This window comes from Cucurbita pepo, chromosome 11, assembly GCF_057944985.1.
Source record: "Cucurbita pepo subsp. pepo isolate OVF chromosome 11, ASM5794498v1, whole genome shotgun sequence".
In the NCBI taxonomy this organism is placed as follows: Eukaryota; Viridiplantae; Streptophyta; class Magnoliopsida; order Cucurbitales; family Cucurbitaceae; genus Cucurbita; species Cucurbita pepo.
In genome coordinates this window covers 10,888,157-10,908,894 of record NC_141808.1, presented here as the reverse complement: position 1 = coordinate 10,908,894, position 20,738 = coordinate 10,888,157, and the positions used below count along the sequence as shown (strand labels likewise).

Here is a 20,738-nt window from a genome sequence, read left to right as displayed (position 1 = left end):
CCGCAAAACTCGACGGTCGTCGGAAAACTCGCGGGTTTTCCGACGACTGAGTTTTTTTTTTTTCGTTTTCTCATTTTTTTTTCTTTCTTTCCCGGGTCGTTACATTATCTACCCCTAAAAAGAACTTTCATCCTCGAAAGTCTCAAACTCTTGTACCAACTCGAGGTATTTCTCTCTTATTTCGTCCTCACGCTCCCACGTGGCTCCCTCACTGTGGTGATTCCGCCACAGTACCTTAACGAACGCAATGCTCCTATTGCGTAAGGTTTTTACTTCTCTAGCTAAGATTCTTACTGGTTTTTCCTCGTAACTCAGATCTTCATTGAGTTGGAGTGGTTCATAGTCTATTACGTGGATAGGGTCCGTAATGTACTTCCTCAGCATCTACCCCTGGAATTGGAACATAAAGCATTTTGGGCATTAAAGAAGTTAAATTTTGACTATACAACAGATGGAGACTTGAGGCGAATGCAACTAAATGAATTGGAAGAATTCAGGTACCTAGCCTACGAAAATGCTAAGATGTACAAAGAAAAAACAAAAATGTGGCATGACAACAAAATTAGGCCCAAAGAATTCTACAAAGGACAAAAAGTGTTGTTATTCAACTCAAGGCTGAAGTTATTCCCTGGAAAATTAAAATCAAGATGGTCTGGTCTGTTTATAGTTGAAGAAGTCACTCCCTATGGGGCAATAACGATAAAACATATAAGACGAAAGGAGACCTTTCACAATGAATGGACAGAGACTGAAGCCATATTGGTCTTATGTCAAAAAGAGGGATGAGGAAATACATAAAGCCTTAAGAACCAAGTCCAAAAATTCAGCATTCCCAAGTTTTCCAGACGAAATTTTTAAAGAGTGAAGCCGCAAAGAATCGTCGCAGTAGAGAAGGAAGAGAACACTTCCTCTAATGATGCCTAAAATCAAGGGAATTCTCTTACCACACCTTTTATAACCTTACTGTTTGATTTACCTTGCTGCCTGATTTAGAAGCATGCATTCTTATGTTGTGTTTGTTTTTGTTGTGTTGACTGCATATAATTTTGAATCATGCTCATGATGTTTTGTGTAAGAACTAGGGATGTATTGTCAAATGCGTTATGGATAAATAAAACAGTAAAGGTGAGCGGTGTGTTTTTCAAAAAAAAAAAAAAAAAAAAAAAAAAAAAAAAAAAGGTTATCCTTATTGTTCAGGTGAGTTGCATCACAAATGTGACCACACTGAAAACTACAGGATGCTAGCAAAAGAGTCGAGCTAAGGGAGAATGAGTGTTAGCCTATATAGTTATCCCTTGAAGACTTAGGTGATTTGCACCACAAGTGGAGGCACCCAGAGAATAGGGGGATGACTTGAAGGATTCTTGGGAGAAAAAAAAAAAGTAGAAAGTTAATCAAATAAATTAGGAAGCCAAGTCACAAAAGCAAAGGTAAAGGCATAGTAATCATTTTAGAAGTGTTTTGGGGAATACGGTAGTAGTCAGGAATGTGTTATTTTTTTCTTGTAAGATTTGGTGATAAGTGTAGGGTGAAATGTGGGGAAAAAACTAATTTGAGGAAGGAATATAAAGAATGTGATCTAAATCATGCCTTTGATGAATACTCTACAAACATTTTGTTAATGAGAAAAAAAAGGGAGAGTGGAGAGAATGATTGCTCAAGGATGAGCAATCTTTTAAGTTTGGGGGTGTGATAACTATCTAAAAGTAGAGTCATATCAAGTCTTTTTGGAGTTAATATTGCACCCTTATTCGCCATTTTCTCATTTATAACCCCATTTATTCTATTTAGTGAGCATGAAATTGTTTATTGTGGTCCAACGTGGTAAAATTTCAGACATTTATGCTAAACCATGTGGGAGTAGCGAATTTGGAAACAAATGGGGGATGACATGGAAATGATAAATCCACGTCAGCAGTCCAAGTGAGTCATTGACTACCCAATGAGGAACATCCTATGTGTACTACTTATTTCTTTTCAGCCCTAAAGGGGAACACATGCTCAATATAAAAGGAAAAAGAAGACCAAGAGAAGAAGAGCCACATTTTGGGGAGAAAATCAAATTGTAAGGGCTCAAGTCATCAAACGTAGGAATGGTATCAGAGCTGGCCTCTCAATTTTTGTGAGGGAAGAGAAGTTACTCGATCTTTAAGAACGACAGTGTAAACCAGGAGGATGATAAGAGAGATTCAGAAGAATTTTGAGTATGTGATAGCTGAGCGAATAGCCCTTGTGTTCCAGGTGGTAAGATGGTCTAGCAATCTAATCAGAAAAACTGGTATCCTCAACCGTCTTTTCCGGATATTCAATTCGAAGAAAAGACTCTACAAACTCAAGCTCATTACGATGGTCTAGCAATCTATGAATGGAATATCGATGGATTGTCCGACTATCTGATAATGAATGTTGTCAATGAAATGATGATGGCTGCAGGCGCGTATAAATTATAGGGCCATAAATTCAACCATCAAATAGCTCAAGTTTTAGTGACCGAATTTACCGGTGATAAGCGCCTACAATGCTGGAATTTGCAAAGCTAGAGGTCCTTCTAGAATCCTTGCAAAACGCTCACAGAGAATGCTAACTTAACGAATTGATTCCAACCAAGAGCTGGTTAGAAGATGAATGACTCTTAGATCGAACTTGGAATCTATGATGGTCACTCTTAGATACCAAGACAATTCACTCCAGAATTAGCTTGATCAAAACTAATTCAATGAATCGGTTTAAACATCAAACCTAAAGCAAGGTTTGAAAAAGAATAACACCAAAAGGGTATCAAGAAAACACAAAGGTTTTTTTCTGTATTCAACCAAAATCCCCCGAACATGAGTATTACATGGCTTTAAATAGTTCTAAAAGGTAACCCTAACATAATAAAGTTCAGTCACCAACTACAAATGCTATTAAATAAAAATTGAAGCAAATAAGGCATTAATAAATTTCCTTAATTGGTAATTCAACTACCAAAGGCAAGTCTTCTAATTACTTTCCATCCTTAATTGGTAATTCAACTACCAAAGGCAAGTCTTCTAATTACTTTCCATCCTTAATTGGTAATTCAACTACCAAAGGCAAGTCTTCTAATTACTTTCCATCCTTAATTGGTAATTCAACTACCAAAGGCAAGTCTTCTAATTACTTTCCATCCTTAATTGGTAATTCAACTACCAAAGGCAAGTCTTCTAATTACTTTCCATCCTTAATTGGTAATTCAACTACCAAAGGCAAGTCTTCTAATTACTTTCCAATATCAGCCACTCCATTATCTTCTTGATTTGATATGCTAATGCTATAAAGATTTTTGGGCTCAAAAGTCTTTGTTTCAACCTGTACACTAGCTAGCTTTTGAAGATGCAATGTATAGGCCTCTTGAATCTTCTTAACCTTGCTTCTTGTAATCGGTCCTTCGGGTACATGCAAAGGGTCAGCAGTTGAATTCATATCATCCTCCCTTTCTTTAAAAGGATCAAGGTCTTCATTCCCTACATCAAATGGAGTCAAATCAGCCACATTAAAAGTTGAACTTACATTGTACTCACCTCTGAGATCTAGCTTGTATGCATTGTCATTGATCCGCTCTAGTACTTTAAAAGGACCATCTCCTCTTGGTTGAAGTTTTGACTTTCTCTGACTTGGAAACCTTTCCTTTCGTAGATGGACCCAAACCCAGTCACCTTGTTTAAAAATCAATTTCTTTCTTCCTTGGTTCTTGCGTGTGACTAGTTTTTTATTTTTGTTTTCAATTCTTTCTTTTATGTCTTTGTGAATTTTTTTTATGTATTCGGCTCTTGAAGAAGCTGCATCATTAGCAAACATATTAGGTGGCAAAGGCGATAAATCTAGAGGAGTTAAAGGATTAAATCCATACACAACCTCAAACGGTGAACATTGAGTGGTACTATGTAATGCTCTATTGTATGCAAATTCCACAAAAGGTAGAGTCTCTTCCCAAGACTTAAGATTTTTAGAAATTAGTGACCTAAGTAAGGCTCCTAATGTTCTATTAACGACCTCAGTTTGTCCATCGGTTTGGGGGTGACATGTTGTAGAAAATAGAAGCTTAGTTCCCAACTTTCCCCACAAAACCTTCCAAAAATGGCTTAAAATTTTACATCGTCACTAACAATGGTTTTGAGAATACCATGCAATCTAACCACTTCCTTAAAGAATAGATTAGCTATATTGGTAGCATCATCTGTTTTGTTACATGGAATGAAATGTGCCATCTTACTAAACCTATCAACCACCACAAAAATGCTATCATGGTGTCTTCTAGTCTTTGGTAATTTTAGAACAAAATCCATGCTAATGTCAACCCATGGTTCACTAGGAACATCTAAAGGTGTGTAAAGACCATGTGGTTGTGTCTTAGACTTAGGCTCCTTACATTTAAAACATTGCTTGCATACTTTGTTCACATCTTTCCTCATTTTCAACCAATAAAAATGTTCACACAACATGCTATATGTTTTAAATTCTCCAAAATGTCCCATAAGTCCTCCCCCACGAGCCTCTTTCACAAGTAACTCTCGAATAGAACATCTAGGGATACAAAGTTTACCCTTCCTAAAAAGCATATCATCGAACACCATATGATCTTGCACATGTTTCCCTTCTAAACATTGCATATACACATCATAAAATTCAGATTTTTCAACTTTGTACAATTCAATCATGTGTTTAAAACCAAGAATTTTTGCAGTAAGGGAAGAAAATAAAGCATACCTTCTTGATAATGCATCTGCGACCACATTATCCTTCCCCTTTTTGTAATGGATTACATAAGGAAACGTCTCAATGAATTCCACCCATTTAGCATGTCTCCTATTTAGCTTTGTTTGGCTTTTGAGGTGCTTCAAACTTTCATGGTCTGTATGAATATCAAACTCTTTTGGCCACAAATAATGTTGCCAAACTTGCAAAGCCCTCACAAGGGCATATAACTCTTTGTCATAAGTCGGATAGTTGAGTTGTGCTCCATTAAGCTTTTCACTAAAGAACATGATTGGCCTTTTTTCCTGCATTAAAACAGCCCCTATGCCTACTCCCACTTGCATCACATTCAATTTCAAAAGATTTATCAAAGTTAGGTAAAGCAAGACAAGGTGCATTGGTTATTTTTATCTTTCAGTTCATTGAATGCATTCTCTTATTTTTCCTTCCATTCAAATTTCACATGCTTTTTAACAAGTTCATTCAATGGGGATGCTATACTACTGAAATCCTTAATGAATCTCCTATAGAAACTAGCCAAACCATGAAAAGATCTTACCTCGGTTGCATTTGTGGGTGTTGGCCATTCTCTAATAGCTTTTACCTTTTCTTCATCAACTTGTACTCCCTTCTTTCCATCTAAGAACCCTAGGAAGTTGACTTGGTCTAGACAAAAACTGCACTTTTTGAAGTTGGCATAAAGCTTCTCTTCTCTAAGTATAAACAAAACTTTCTTAACGTGCAAAATATGATCATTCAAGCTTTTTGAGTAAACAAGGATATCATCAAAGTATACAACAACAAATTTTCCAATATAGTCTCTCAAAACATGATTCATTAGCCTCATAAAAGTACTTGGTGCATTTGTAAGGCCAAATGGCATAACGAGCCACTCATAAAGCCCAAACTTTGTTTTGTAAGCCGTTTTCCACTCATCTCCCACATTCATTCGAATTTGATGATAACCACTTTTAAGATCTATTTTTGAAAACAGATTAGCACCATATAATTCATCCAACATGTCATCCAATCTAGGAATAGGGTGTCGATACTTTACCGTGATCTTGTTGATGGCTCGACAATCAACACACATCCTCCACGTGCCATCTTTCTTGGGTACCAAAATCACAGGAACCGAACAAGGACTCATGCTTACTCTAACATATCCTTTATCCATGAGTTCTTCCACTTGTCTCTGAATCTCCTTAGTCTCGGTGGGATTGGTCCTATAGGCAGCCATATTTGGAAGAGTTGCCCCAAGTACGAAGTCAATTTGGTGTTCAATCCCTCTTAGAGGGGGTAACCCCGTACATGCATCTTCATGTGGAAATATGTCATTGAATTCCTGCAAAAGAGACTTAAAAGCACTTGGCAAAGCATCATCAGTTTTTGGTTCATTGCTAAACACATTCCTTTGCACATAAGTACAAATTTTGGTTCTTGGGCTAACATATTCCTCATTTTTCCCATTCTTATAACCAAACTCACATTTTCTCTCTTTTCTTCAAAATCATTTTTTTCTCTCTCTTGGTTTTCACTCATCCTTTGCCCCTCACTTTTCTCTTTTTTTTTTCACTCTTATCTTAGTTTCTTCTCTCCACTGTTGTTCTTCATATTCTTTTCTTTTCTTCTTTCTATCATATTGCCAAGGTTGGCCGAATAAGATGTCCCCCGCATGCATTGGTACGGCATCAAAAAACTTCATCTTTATATCTTCCAAGGGTAAAAGAAATAAGAGCTTGGGAGTTCACCTTAATTTCTTCTTTGTTTGTTAACCAATGAAGTTTGTATGGTTTTGGATGTGGATAGACAGAAAGTTGTAGTCTTTTTACAAGGAAGCTGCTTACCACATTTGTGCAACTTCCACTATCATCAATCAGCAAGCTGCATGGGTTTGCTTTGATCAAACATCTTGTGTGGAACAGGTTTTCCCTTTGATCTTCAAATTTCTCTCCCTTGATTTGAACATTGAGTACCTTTCTTGTGATCAAAGATATCGAATTACCTTCTTCAACATACTCATCATCATATGCTGCGATTTCTTCCACAAGCTGTGAATCATGATCCTCACATTCATCATCTGAATCAAGTATACCATTCCTTATCACCATAACTTTTTCATTAACACACTCTTTGCTCATGTGTCCAAATCCTTTGCACTTCCAACATTGAATAGAACTAGACTTCTCTTTTACCGTCTTTGAAGCTTCATTCATTTTACCATTGAAACTCTCAGCCTCCACTCTTTTAGCAGTCACAAACTTTTCTTTTGGTGACATCGAATCATTTTTATTCACAAAACTATCCTTGTTCCAAGTTTTAGAATTTGAAAAGATGCTAGTTCGTGATGTGTACCTTTTTGAATTCTCTTTTTCTTCCTTCAATTGGTCTTCAATTTTGAGAGCATAATGATACATGTCTTCCAGATATGGTGGTGGATTTCTGTCAACAAGATGAGCAATTTCTCGATTCAAACCTCCAAGGAATCTAGACATGGTATCTTCTTCTTCTTCTCTAACCTTTGCTCTTTCTATCATAGTTTCCATCTCTTGATAATATTCCGCCACACTTTTTGTTCCTTGCCTCAAACCTTGCAATTTAGTTTTCAAATTTCTTTCATAATGTTTTGGAACATACCTTTTTCTCATGACTTCTTTAAGTTCTTCCCATGTCTCTATTGGATCCTCCTCTTTTCTTCTTCTCTCGGATTTGAGATGTTGGTACCAATCACCAGCATGATTGGTAAATTCGGCAATAGCAAGTCTCATCTTCTTATTTTCACTATAGGTGTTGCAATCAAACACATGTTCTATCTTTCTTTCCCACTGCAAGTATGCCTCAGAATCTGCCGTTCCACAAAAGGGTGGGATTTTGAGTTTAACTCCCCCATCTCTATCTTCATGTACTCTTTCCATCCTTCTAGGTTGCATAATAGTTGCATGGTTATTTCTTCCTCTCCATCTACCATCAACTTGTCTTTCTTGTACTACTATACCTTCATCTTCTTGTAATGTTCGTTCTTGTCTTTGTTGTTGCATCCTTCTTTCTTGTCTATCTTCCATCATCATTTCCATCGTACCTTGAATTGCTTGAAGAATGGTTGTATTAAGATCTGGTACTGGTGGTACTGCTTCTCCATTATGTGACATTTTGTTATCAAGGGACCTCACCACACTTCTCACAAAAATTTCACTCAGGGACACTCGTGTTTAACACTCAAAGGTAGGCTTTTGGTACTAGGTCAAGAATGTAAAGGCTGGCTTTTTTTTTTTTTTTTTTTAGTGCAATCTTGCTTTAAGCTTGATTATAACCAATTCAACGATCAATTCTAACAAGCTAAGACTAGTATCTCAAGGATCAAGAGCTTGGAAATAAATGATAAGAACTGAATATATATATTTTTTTTCTCTCAAAACTGATTTTTTTTTCTTTTTTTTTTCGATAATCTGAGAGAAAAAAAATTGATAAAAAAAATAACAATAAAAATATTTCAACTCTAGAGCGGCCAAAGAACGTCGACCAAATGCTCTGATACCAAATGATAAGCGCCTACAATGCTGGAATTTGCAAAGCTAGAGGTCCTTCTAGAATCCTTGCAAAACGCTCACAGAGAAAGCTAACTTAACGAATTGATTCCAACCAAGAGCTGGTTAGAAGATGAATGACTCTTAGATCGAACTTGGAATCTATGATGGTCACTCTTAGATACCAAGACAATTCACTCCAGAATTAGCTTGATCAAAACTAATTCAATGAATCGGTTTAAACATCAAACCTAAAGCAAGGTTTGAAAAAGAATAACACCAAAAGGGTATCAAGAAAACACAAAGGTTTTTTTCTGTATTCAACCAAAATCCCCCGAACATGAGTATTACATGGCTTTAAATAGTTCTAAAAGGTAACCCTAACATAATAAAGTTCAGTCACCAACTACAAATGCTATTAAATAAAAATTGAAGCAAATAAGGCATTAATAAATTTTCTTAATTGGTAATTCAACTACCAAAGGCAAGTCTTCTAATTACTTTCCATCCTTAATTGGTAATTCCACTACCAAAGGCAAGTCTTCTAATTACTTCCCAATATCAGTCACTCCATTTTCTTCTTGATTTGATAGTCTAATGCTATAAAGATTTTTGGGCTCAAAAGTCTTTGTTTCAACCTGTACACTAGCTAGCTTTTGAAGATGCAATGTATAGGCCTCTTGAATCTTCCTAACCTTGCTTCTTGTAATCGGTCCTTCGGGTACATGCAAAGGGTCAGCAGTTGAATTCATATCAACCGGGCAACTCAAGGACTGGTGGGACAAATATCTTGATGAAGCAACTCGCCAACAGATATTAAGTCACTATGATATGAACCAAGAGACATCAATCATACAATATACTTCAATGAAGATGTGAAGAAAAAGTTGTCAAAATTATCAAAAGATGTTTCAACTCATGCTACATTGAAGAAGAATGAAGTTTGATTGTTGTAAATTTTGGGTGGGTTACAATTTAGAGTAATTTAGAGTTATTGTATTTTTAGGTTACATTTACATAATGGCTCATTATGGCTATTAAGTATAAATGTTACAACTCTTGGAATGCCTTTAGTAGTTTCATTTTGAGGCTATATAAAGCCATGTATGTTGTATTTGTAAGAAAACTTGGAAAATATATTAAAAGAAGCATTTGTGCTTTTCTTTAGCCAATGGCTAAGTTTCTTTGCAATTCTATGTAGTTTAGATTGCATGTAGAATCATTCAAGCTCGACATGATCAATCTTGCTTGTGGAGTGATTCGAATCTCAAACAAGTGTTTGAGATATTTGATCAACAAGAGTCATTCAAGCTAGACATGATCGATCTTGCTTGTGGAGTGATTCGAATCTCAATCAAGTGTTCTTGCCTTGAGATATTCGATCAACAAGGTAATCCGAATCTTATTCCCCTTGTAGTTGATTCTTTATCTTATCACACTATGTCATTAGGCCAACTACTCAAATCATCAAAGAGGAAGATGCATCAACTAGGACCGAAGTACAACATGAAAGGGTAGAGGATGCTGTCAACACCCTCATTTATACCCTTATAGAATTCTTCGTTGGCGACCCCCTGAAATACCAGGAAAGATCCGCCGAAATACTCATGAACCTGAAGTGCCCCACCTTAGTAGATTTGAGATGGTAAAAAGACGTGTATTTTAGCAAAGTTCTTATTAGAATAGACAGTTCGTTGGAATTCTGGGAAGAGAATTTTGTCAATGGACTACCAAAACACTTCTCAAGAAGGATCAAAGACGGTCTTAAGACAAAGTATAATGGAACAATTCCATGGCAGACTTTGTCATACGGGTCAATAGCATCCTTCGTCATAGAAGAAGGACTTAGACTTTGCCATGAGTCAAAGATTCAAAACAAGCTCAATTCTTCGATATCAAATAGAAAAGAGCTTTGAAGATTTTGCGATCAATATGGATGCAAGGGAATAAAGGCCCCCTCAACCTCTAGAAGGAAGAAGGTTAAGACGCATCAAAAGCCTTATAATTCGTACAGGCCTAGAGAAAAGTATCGGAACAAACCAGTACAATCTCAAAAGCCAACATATTCAAGAAGAAAGTATACTCTACAAAAACCCATAGAGGAAAAAAAAAAGCAAACTTGCTTCAAATGTCGAGAAGAAGGACACTATGCTAACGAGTGTCCGATAAGAGGAAAGATCAATGAGTTGGATATAGATCAAGAGCTGAAAAATCAGCTACTACAAAGTAAACATAACAAATGTTCTAAGAAGTCATGATCAGCTCACTATTCACTGCAAATCTGGTGATGATGACTTGGGAGTCCATCATCTCCCACCTTTGAGCGGTTACGCTTTTAGTTTTCGACCAAACTTTTGGGGCTCAACACAGTTTTACTGCACCTTCCACACCTTCCAGTGGTCTGGCTGGTCTCATTATTTTGATATATACAAGGATGATAGAGATAGAACCCAATGCAACGATACTCTATATTTGTGGTTAGTGGTTGAACATGGTATTTGTATGTTCAACTATAAAACCAAGTATGATATTTGCTACACATGGCCGGCTAAATGAATATAAAAAATCGATATATCCATGAATTTGAGGGTTTTGATTATGATATTATAATAAATCGATATAAATTTGATACGGTGTATTAGTTTTAATGACTTATATTATTAAGATTTGTTAAGGTATTTCAATGCATAAAATACTTATTTATTAATTTTTTCCACTTTGATCGGAATTATTTGCCCTCATTTATCGAAATCTCCCATCATTTTTTCGAACATAAATCGAACTCAAATATGACAAGAATACAAAACCAAATTAACTTTCTTTCTTTTTTTATTAGTTATAAAATTTAAACATCTCATTAGCTTTTAATGTTACGTTACTTGTCTATATTATTTCGATGAAAATGGGTCCGATTTCAATGCGGGCGCAGTCTCGAAGAATATCATTATTTTTATTTGCTAATCTATTTACTATGGAATTATCAATTGAATTTATAGCCACCCATTAAAAACAATTCGTTTTATAAGTTTGTTCAAGATTAGTGTCACGGTCTTACATCAATCGCATAATGGAATTTGTTTATTACGACTCTCAAGTGGTCCGATGGGCGACACTCGCATAATAAACTCAGTTTAGTTTGACCCGCAAATGCTTCCACTAATGAGAAACTGTCGTATTATAGTAGTTTGACCCATACATTTTGACCGTTTGCAAATAAGGTATGAACTACCCTAAGCATAATTTAGTAGATACGGTATGAATTAAGATCACAAAGTTCGGTAGTTCAATTTCTTACTCCTAAAATGTTGAACTTAAAAAAATGAAAATTTAGAGACCTATTGGACATAGTCTTAGGTTTACGGACCAAATAGATATAAAGTTGAAAGTTTGTCGTGGACTAAACGTACAATATAGATAATTTTGAATGTCCAATACACTTTTAGTCTTACCTGATTTTAAAACTTCATCATAAAGTATGTATTCCATCTTATTGGAGGTCCTAATGATGATGAAAGAGATGTCATTCTACAAATGGGTCAAACCCTTACCTTGTTAAAATATTTGAAGGTGGAGAATATAGGGCTTGGATTCTTTGCTCCGACTAGTTTATGAATCCACAAGTAATGAGAGTTGAGAGGGTCACTGTTGAGAGTCGAGATTCGATATGGGTCAAACCCATTACCTTGTTTAAGATCTTTGCTCCAATAGGCTGAGAATCGAGATTCGATGGATTTTGTGCAGATGGTCACGGTTGATCATCTGATTCTTGTCATAATGGAAGTTTCGTAATTATCCATATCTTCAGGGGTCATTAAGTAGTTTGTCAACGTTCAGAATATATTATTACTATTTTTCTATAAAAAAAACTCCATAATTTACCTGACAATTCTTCATCCCTTCTAGGTCATTATTAAGACTGTTGTCCTAGATCAATCCTCTTGATTTCTTTTCTTGCATTCATTGGCTCTTACATGGATGGCTTTTCTTCGTTTTTTGGGGTGTTACATTGGATAAGGAAGGATAAGTAGGTAAAAAAAGAAATGGTGCAAAACTATATTACCCCTAAGGATATCTAACTATGGTTCATGACCTAAAAGACCTCCAAATGCTATTAACTTATGTGGTAGACCTTATTATGTGATGTCTGAAGATGTGATGATGTTTGAAAGTTGTTGGAACACGTTGATTAGCAAAACAAAAAATTAGAGATAAAATGACCAAAATGCCCCTAGGACAACTGACTCGTTACTTCTTTTGAGGCCTATATGTGCTCCAAATGACTCGTTACTTCTTTTGAGGCCTATTCGTAAGGACAAGGAGTTATGTTCAATGGTTCAAGTTGATTAGAGCAAGCTTGGAACCTAAAGCAAGTTAGGAGCAAAGAAACACCTAAAGGAAACACCTCAAGACACAAAAGTCAAGACCCTTCTAGAATCCTCTAAGGAAATCATTATGAATGTATGACCTTCTAGAACAACTCATGTTTGTTATTACGATGTATTCATATGTTTACAAATGCATGTTATAACTTATGCCTCAAGGAATTATGAACCTTAGAAACTTACACGATTGAGAATCAAGAACAAAATAGCTCCTTTCAAAAACTATACAGAGAATACTTTATTGAATCCTAGAACAAATGCAAAATCTAAGCAATAGTTGGGTAACATAACCATTTCCTCATATACTACAAACTCTGAAAATACTTTACAGGTTCTTTCCTATTATCGATGTTACTCCCTTCCCTGTTTGATGTTAACTTCTTGACCGTAATGGCCTTTCCAGAATGCATCACTGCCTTGTATACAGTCCCGCCATAAGCACATATCTCGTGAAAAGTAATAGTGGCCTCAATTAGATCTTGGGAAGAAATTTTTTCCTTAGGTGGGAAATAGACATCCGAATCCATAGATTTTCTTTCCTTGTTTTGCTCCATTTCGAATGGATGTCACATGCAATATAAGAAGATCATAATTAGAACGATAGAAACTCCACCTACCTTAAAAGATGGAGACGATGAATCTCCATTGCAGTTGTCAAGAGGTCCACATCAGAGCCCCTCTTTGTCCATGAATCTAATAGTGGGCATGTTCTGAAAAAAACGTTTTTGAAGGGATCGGATGTCTCACGTTATGCTATATTGCTATGCCGTAGCAAAATTAGTAGATCTTGTACTCAAAATATAATGATTGTTCTTCAACTAGGTATACTTTTTACGATTAAAACTTCTATTTCACATTTGTTAAATTTTATTTTTCTCTTTCGAACGTTCCTTTACATATTAACTAACATTTTGTTTGTCATGAAAAACATATTAGTTTGATTAAAATAATAATAATAAAAAAAAAAAACTCAGACAAAAAGTCAATTTAGTAACTACTAAATTTATGTAATATATATAATATTACAATTATTAGAATAAAAATATATTTATCCATATAATAATTAAAAAAGAGGTTGAAGTAATATTCTTGTCAATTTATCTCAACTTCCATTTTATTTTATTTTATTTTCTTTTTTACTTTGAATTTATTAAATTTGGTTGAAAAAGTAATTTATGAAAAAACAATACTATGTGAATAAGTGTGACTTCTGAGTAAATTATGGGTACATGAATCACCTAAGATCACATCCTTATAAGAGCGACCGTGAGGATAAGACGATTAAGAAATGTTTAAAAGACTTGAAAGTCACTACCTATACAACCAAGGAGCACCTTCCTTTATGGTAGCTCAATCATAGGACCACATGGTTAAGCATGCTTTACTCGGAGCAATTATATGTTGGGAGACCTTTTAGAAATTTTCCTAGGATGCATATGAATGAGGACAAAACATGTTCGAAAGACTACATTGGTCTATCGAGATAGTTTTCATGCCTAGAATCGAGTATCCGCTACAACATTAAAAAAAAAAAAAAAAAAAAAATCGTAGGTGAAATATGTCAGGATGAAACATATTTCCTCACATATCTCATCATGTTTGTTTGTCTTCTATCTTTTTTTTTATCATTTTCACTTTTCCCACTTTAATTATTTTCACTTTTTCCATTTTCATCACATTATTGATGAATATGGATTTCCACATATTTCCTCACATATCTCATCATGTTTGTTTGTCTTCTATCTTTTTTTTTTTTTTATCATTTTCACTTTTCCCACTTTAATTATTTTCACTTTTTCCATTTTCATCACATTATTGATGAATATGGATTTCCACTTTCATCTAACTATTTGTATGTACATTAAGAATTGTATTTGGAATATGTAAATTAAGCTAGAATGACAGAGCTCATGTAAATTGTAAGGGCTCAAGTCATTAAGCGTAGGAATGGTATCAGAGCCAGCCTCTCAATTTTTGTGAGGGAAGAGGAGTTACTCGATCTTTAAGAACGACAGTGTAAACCAGGAGGATGATAAGAGAGATTCAGAAGAATTTGGAGTATGTGATAGCTGAGCGAATAGCCCTTGTGTTCCAGGTGGTAAGACGCGAGAAGCGCAGTAAGTCCGTTGGCAAGCTTGGGTGCTTAGTCATATGAAAAATTCTGAAGAAAATCTTATCTACAACCTGACACCTATATCAGAGACAAAACATAGATTGACAACTTGTCAGCCACACAGTGAAGGCTTACATGTGAATTATTAGTGTTTGTAAATTATTAGTCTTTTAAATTATTAGTTTGCTTTATGCCTTTTCTTACTTTTAGGAAAGCAGATCTTGTAGGGTCCTGTCCTGTTAGATTTGATCTTATCTCTTAGTTGGTGTTTTTCAAATTCACGTTCAAATCCGAAGTCTATAAAACGACTTCATCAATGTAAGGAGAGCATCAATCGGCCGATAGCTCTCTCTTGAATATCAATTGAAGAATTGAGAGAAAAATTAATCTACTCTATCTCTTATCTTATCTATCTTCTTATGAACAAATTTCTGAGAAAGCTCAGAAAATCAAACCATTTCAAATGTTCTACCAAGGAAGAAGAAAGTTCAAATGAACATAGAAGGGGAGAAAATCTCACAATCTCAAATACTGTCAATCATGAATATCAGATTACCAGGATCGAAGATCAACTCCAAAATTGGATTATTCCAAAGGTAGATCCTAAAACTATATACCAAATCTCAACCTTCAATTTTACTCAAAGATTTCTCAAATTCTTTATTGGGAATGGTTCAATCCAATCTAGAGAATGAACTAGTCTATTTCAATTGTTATCCAAATTTTACTTTGTCGCTCCACGACCCGCACATATTATCAACCCTCATGCTGGACTTACAATCCAAAATTATGAACATCAAGGCTGAAACTCATTCTTCAGTCGTCATATTCAGAGTTTATTACAAACTCGTGAATACAAATGTTTCTCCAAGAGCATTAAGATCCTCGCCAAAAGGATCAACCATGCTCATAGAGGCAAATATTGGAAAGTCCTCAGTGATTGTAACAAAAACTCTTTCTTGGGATCAAATAACCAGAAATACTCTCTGGAAAGTAGAAGATGCTAATCTTCCAAGGAAAAAGAAATCTCAAAACCCATTACAAATCATCGAACATGACGATGGAAGCGTTGAAATAAAATTCAGCAAAGAACCCTCGTCAGAATCAAAAGTAAAAGAATTCTTGAGTTCTAGACCAAGTACGTCGGGAGTTTCAAGATCAATGTATGACCCCTTAAAGGTAAAAGATGTCAGTTATGATAAAAAAAAGGGCATCAACCCACTATGAAGATGGCTCAAGATCTCCAACCCATATGGATATGGATACTCAATCCGTCTACGAAAGTCAACTAAATGTCATTACGGCTGATTTTCTGATAGACAAAGAATTATTGAAGGCAGATTTTATGTCAGCTGCCAACTCTTCAAAGAGAAAAGCTTTCTTCCAAACCTACAAAGAAGCTGAGCGAAGTGAATTAAGTGCTCAATGGTATTCTCATACGGAAACCATAGAAGAAAACATATCATTCTTCGAATGGTTTGAAGAAAATATTTTGCAAATATGCACTTCGACTCAAAGAAGCTGGAAGACTACCAGAAGAAGCGAAGTATATTCAAACCATCCTCCATTGGAAGAAGTCGAATTTGACAATTATTACGGAGAAAAGGTCAAAGCTAGTCCTTTCAAAACTATCCCAGGAGAACTAGAAAAGGGTAATCCGACCCTTTACGATATCAAGAATATCCAGCATCAAAATAATATTCAAACAAGATTTTATCCACGATCTCCACCCAGCTTGAGAGTATCGAGGGAAAAATCTCAAAAAATTATGGTACTCTGCAAGAACAAGTGGGCAGCTCTGTACCGAAAGTCGATGTGTCAATCCCAATACTCAGACCGGCAAACCTCAACGTATTTACAAAGAGGATTTCAAAAGAAGAGGCCGCGATGGCCAAAATAAAAGAAAAGTTGGATAGAATCCTAAATCCTGGGATAACACATCAGGATTCATCTGTTAATGTCGTTAACAATGACGACGAAATTCAAGAATTCGAAGACGTGATTTTAGATGAGGTACAAGAGCCTCTCTACAATCGAATTGAAAGAATCTCCCGGAGAAGTCAAAATAATACCAGTAATCAGAAAAACTGGTATCCTCAACCGTCTTTTCCGAATATTCACTTCGAAGAAAAGACTGTACAAACTCAAGCTCATTGCGATGGTCTACCAATCTATAAATGGAATATCGATTGATTGTCTGACTATCAAATAATGAATGTTGTCAATGAAATGATGATGGCCGCAGGCGCGTATAAATTACAGGGCCATAAATCCGACCATTAAATAGCTCAAGTTTTAGTGAACGGATTTACCGGGCAACTCAAGGACTCGTGGGACAAATATTTCGATGAAGCAACTCGCCAACAGATATTATACCACCATGTCATTAGGCCAACTACTCAAATCATCAAAGAGGAAGGTCCATCAACTAGGACCGAAGTACAACATGAAAGGGTAGAGGATGCTGTCAACACCCTAATTTATACCCTTATAGAATTCTTCGTTGGCGACCCCTTGAAATACCAGGAAAGATCCGCCGAAATACTCATGAACCTGAAGTGCCCCACCTTAGGAGATTTCAGGTGGTACAAAGACATGTATTTGAGCAAAGTTCTTATTAGAACAGACAGTTCGTTGGAATACTGGAAAGAAAATTTTGTCAATGGACTACCAAAATACTTCCCAAGAAGGATCAAAGACGGTCTTAAGACAAAGTATAATGGAACAATTCCATGGCAGACTTTGTCATACTGGTAAATAGCATCCTTCATCATAGAAGAAGGACTCAGACTTTGCAATGAGTCAAAGATTCAAAACTAGCTCAATTCTTCGATATCAAATAGAAACAGCTTGGAAGATTTTGCGATTAATATGAATGCAAGGGGATAGAGGCCCCCTCAACCTCTAGAAGTAAGAAAGTTAAGACGCATCCAAAGCCTTATAATTCGTACGGGCGTAGAGAATAGTATTGGAACAAACCAATACAATCTCAAAAGCCAACATATTCAAGAAGAAAGTATACTCCTACAAAAACCCATAGAGGAAAGAAAAAGCAAACTTGCTTCAAATGTCGAGAAGAAGGACACTATGCTAACAAGTGTCCGATAAGAGGAAAGATCAATGAGTTGGATATAGATCAAGAGCTGAAAAATCAGCTACTACGACTGGCTCTAACCGACTCAGAACAATCAAGCGAGGGAGAAATCGTCGAACTCCGAGAAGAATCCGATTCATATTCTAGCACAGAATATGAATCAAGACAGGAAGGAAAGAGGACGTGCGAAGGATGCATAAATGTCCTTACAAAGGATCAAGAAATTCTACTCGAAGTAGTAGAAAAAGTTCAAGATCCAGAAATTCAACAGAAAATCGCTCGACGACTCAGAGATGCCATGACAATCTCTAAGCCACCTGAAAGGGAAGAAAGAAATCCCTACAGACTTCAATTAGTTCTCCAAAGGTTTGAAAAACCGAGAGAACTCACTACTTAAGACCTACAAAGGGAGATTAATAATCTCAAACAAGAAGTACAGGCATTAAGATCTGGAACCAGGTCAGAATCCTATATGCTTCGCCAAAAAGTTCTCAATCTTCAAGAATGGCTGCTCGAACGAAAGGAAACGGCGCAACCAAACCTGGATGAGGATGACTTTCAAAGTTCCTTCGTTGGAGCCATCACCACTCCTCAATTCTAAAAATTGTACGCTCTCGTTACCTTAAAAATTTATGATTGCAAAATCACACTAAAGGCTCTCATAGATACTGGAGCCGATCAAAATTGCATTCAAGAAGGCCTAATACCTACAAAGTATTTTGAAAAAACTATTGAGGGCCTTAGAGGTGCAAATAACAATAGACTAAAAAATAATTACAAATTATCTAAAGTCCATGCTTGTAATGACGGAATTTGCTTCGTAAATTCCTTCCTTTTAGTAAAGGACTTAGGACAAGAACTAATCCTAGGTCCTCCTTTCAGTACTCAATCATACCCTTCTAAAATAACTGAAAATGGGTTAGAGTCAAAAGCTCTAGGAAAGAAGATAAAATTTAATTTCCTTCCTCCCATAAGGATTAGTGAAATAAATAACTTTCAAAAGAATACAATTATTCAATCAATAAATGTATTAAATTATAAAGAAAAACAAATTTCTTTTTTGAAGGAAGAAATTTCATTCAAAAGAAAAGAAGAACAAATTCAAAGTAAGACCGTCCAATCTAAAATTAAAACTTTACAAACTCAAATAGAAATGGAGATTTGTTCAACTAAACCTAATGGCTTTTGGAATAGGAAGCAACACATCATCTTCCTTATGTCAAAAACTTCGAGGAGAAAAATATTCCTACGAAGGCCTGACCTATTCAAATGAACAAGGAATTACTACCATTCTGCAGAGCAGAAATCAATGATTTTTTGTAGAAGGGTCTTATTAGGCCGTCAAAGAGCCCCGGTCATGTGCGGCTTTTTATGTCAACAACCAGGTAGAGAATAAACGTGTAGTCCCACGACTGGTAATAAACTACAAACCCTTAAATAAGGTTTTGGAATGGATTAGATATCCAATTCCAAATAAATCAGATTTAATGCAAAGAATTTCAAATGCAAAAGTATTTTCAAAATTTGATATGAAATCAGGATTTTGGCAAATCCAGATTTCAGAAAAAGACAAGTACAAAACGGCTTTCAATGTCCCTTTCGGACAATACGAATGGAACGCTATGCCATTTGGGCTAAAAAACGCTCCATCCGAATTTCAAAAGATTATGAATGATATTTTCAATCCTTTTCAAGACTTTTCAATTGTTTATGTTGACGATGTTCTGATTTTTTCTCAAAACATCAATCAACACTTCAAGCATCTTCAAACATTTTTTACGACAGTCAATAGAAGCGGTTTAGTTGTGTCTAAACCAAAAATTAAACTTTTTCAAACAAAGATCCGTTTTCTTGGATTTGAAATTAAACTCATTCAAAGATCCATTCAAAATATCAGACCCATTTCCAACTACAACAATATTTGGGATGTCTTAATTATGTGTCTGATTTCCTTCAAAATATCAGACCCATTTCCAAGCCACTTTTGAAAGGCTCGAAAAGAATCCAAAGCCCTGGACTGAAGAACACACCAAAACAGTCCAAAAAATCAAATCCCTTGTCAAATCAATTCCGTGTCTATCGCTGATCAACCTAAGGGCTAGTTTAATAGTGGAGACCAACGCATCCGATATTGGATATGGAGGAATCCTGAAACAGTCTCTTGACAAGAAAGAATCCATTGTCCGTTTCCATTCGGGAATATGGAATTCTACTAAAAAAAATTACTCATTAGTGAAGAAAGAAATACTTTCAATAGTACTTTGTGTACAAAAATTTCAAAGCGATTTAATTAACAAAAGCTTTGTTATCAAAACAGATTCAAGGGCATCTAAATTTGTTTTAGAAAAAGAAGTCAAGAATCTTGTGTCTAAACAAATCTTTTCTAGATGGCAAGCCATTTTATCTTACTTCTACTTCCAAATTTTGCCTATAAAAGGGGTCGAAAACCCCTTGGCAGATTACCTCTCAAGAGAGTTCTTACTCTTGAAGAAAAACTCTCCCTACCCAACCTCCTTCTCCCAGTGTTGACCGGTGAGAAAGCAATAGAAAAGGGAAGAAGCCCATTGCTTCTTCAAACACACCTACTCCAATGACGTCGGATAGCTACGCAATGGATGTTGGTTTCACATTGGTGACCAAGTCTACAGCAAAGCTTTCTAAAAAACAAGTGGAGGTTATCACTCCGAGGAGGCCTTCTGCCTCTTCAACACGGTCATCTGCCGCTACTCCATCGAGACCTACTGTCTCTTCCACTTCAAAGTGACCTTCTGTCCCCTCAACCTTCTCGGACGCGGTTGTTCCCGTTCGATTTTCTCCAGTTCCTAAAATTAGGACCTATTTTCAAAAATCATTGTCTATACCAGAAGCCCTAGTAGAACAAGAATACGACGACCCAAAAATCAGCGAGG

At 35.9% G+C, this 20,738-nt stretch overlaps 1 protein-coding gene across 1 annotated transcript; it reads right to left on the bottom strand.

The window, feature by feature from the left end:
• Positions 1-578: 578 nt before the first annotated feature.
• Positions 579-5,118, bottom strand: LOC147790257 (uncharacterized). The gene is made up of 3 exons (XM_087128649.1): positions 4,729-5,118; positions 3,418-3,790; positions 579-683 (listed from the first exon to the last, which is right to left on the bottom strand). Exons 1-3 carry the CDS (start codon positions 5,112-5,114, stop codon positions 579-581), a joined length of 864 nt encoding a protein of 287 aa, XP_086984775.1. The 5' UTR covers positions 5,115-5,118.
• Between the last annotated feature and the right edge of the window lie 15,620 nt (positions 5,119-20,738).

Excerpts from the sequence above, each read along its gene's own strand:
- LOC147790257 (XM_087128649.1), bottom strand. The coding sequence starts at position 5,114 with ATGCACCTTGTCTTGCTTTACCTAACTTTGATAAATCTTTTGAAATTG. Across the intron at positions 3,791-4,728 it reads GCAGATGCATTATCAAGAAG|AGCCGAATACATAAAAAAAA; the intron begins GTATGCTTTATT and ends AGCTTCTTCAAG. Across the intron at positions 684-3,417 it reads CAACTGCTGACCCTTTGCAT|GGAGTGACTTCTTCAACTAT; the intron begins GTACCCGAAGGA and ends ATTGCCCCATAG.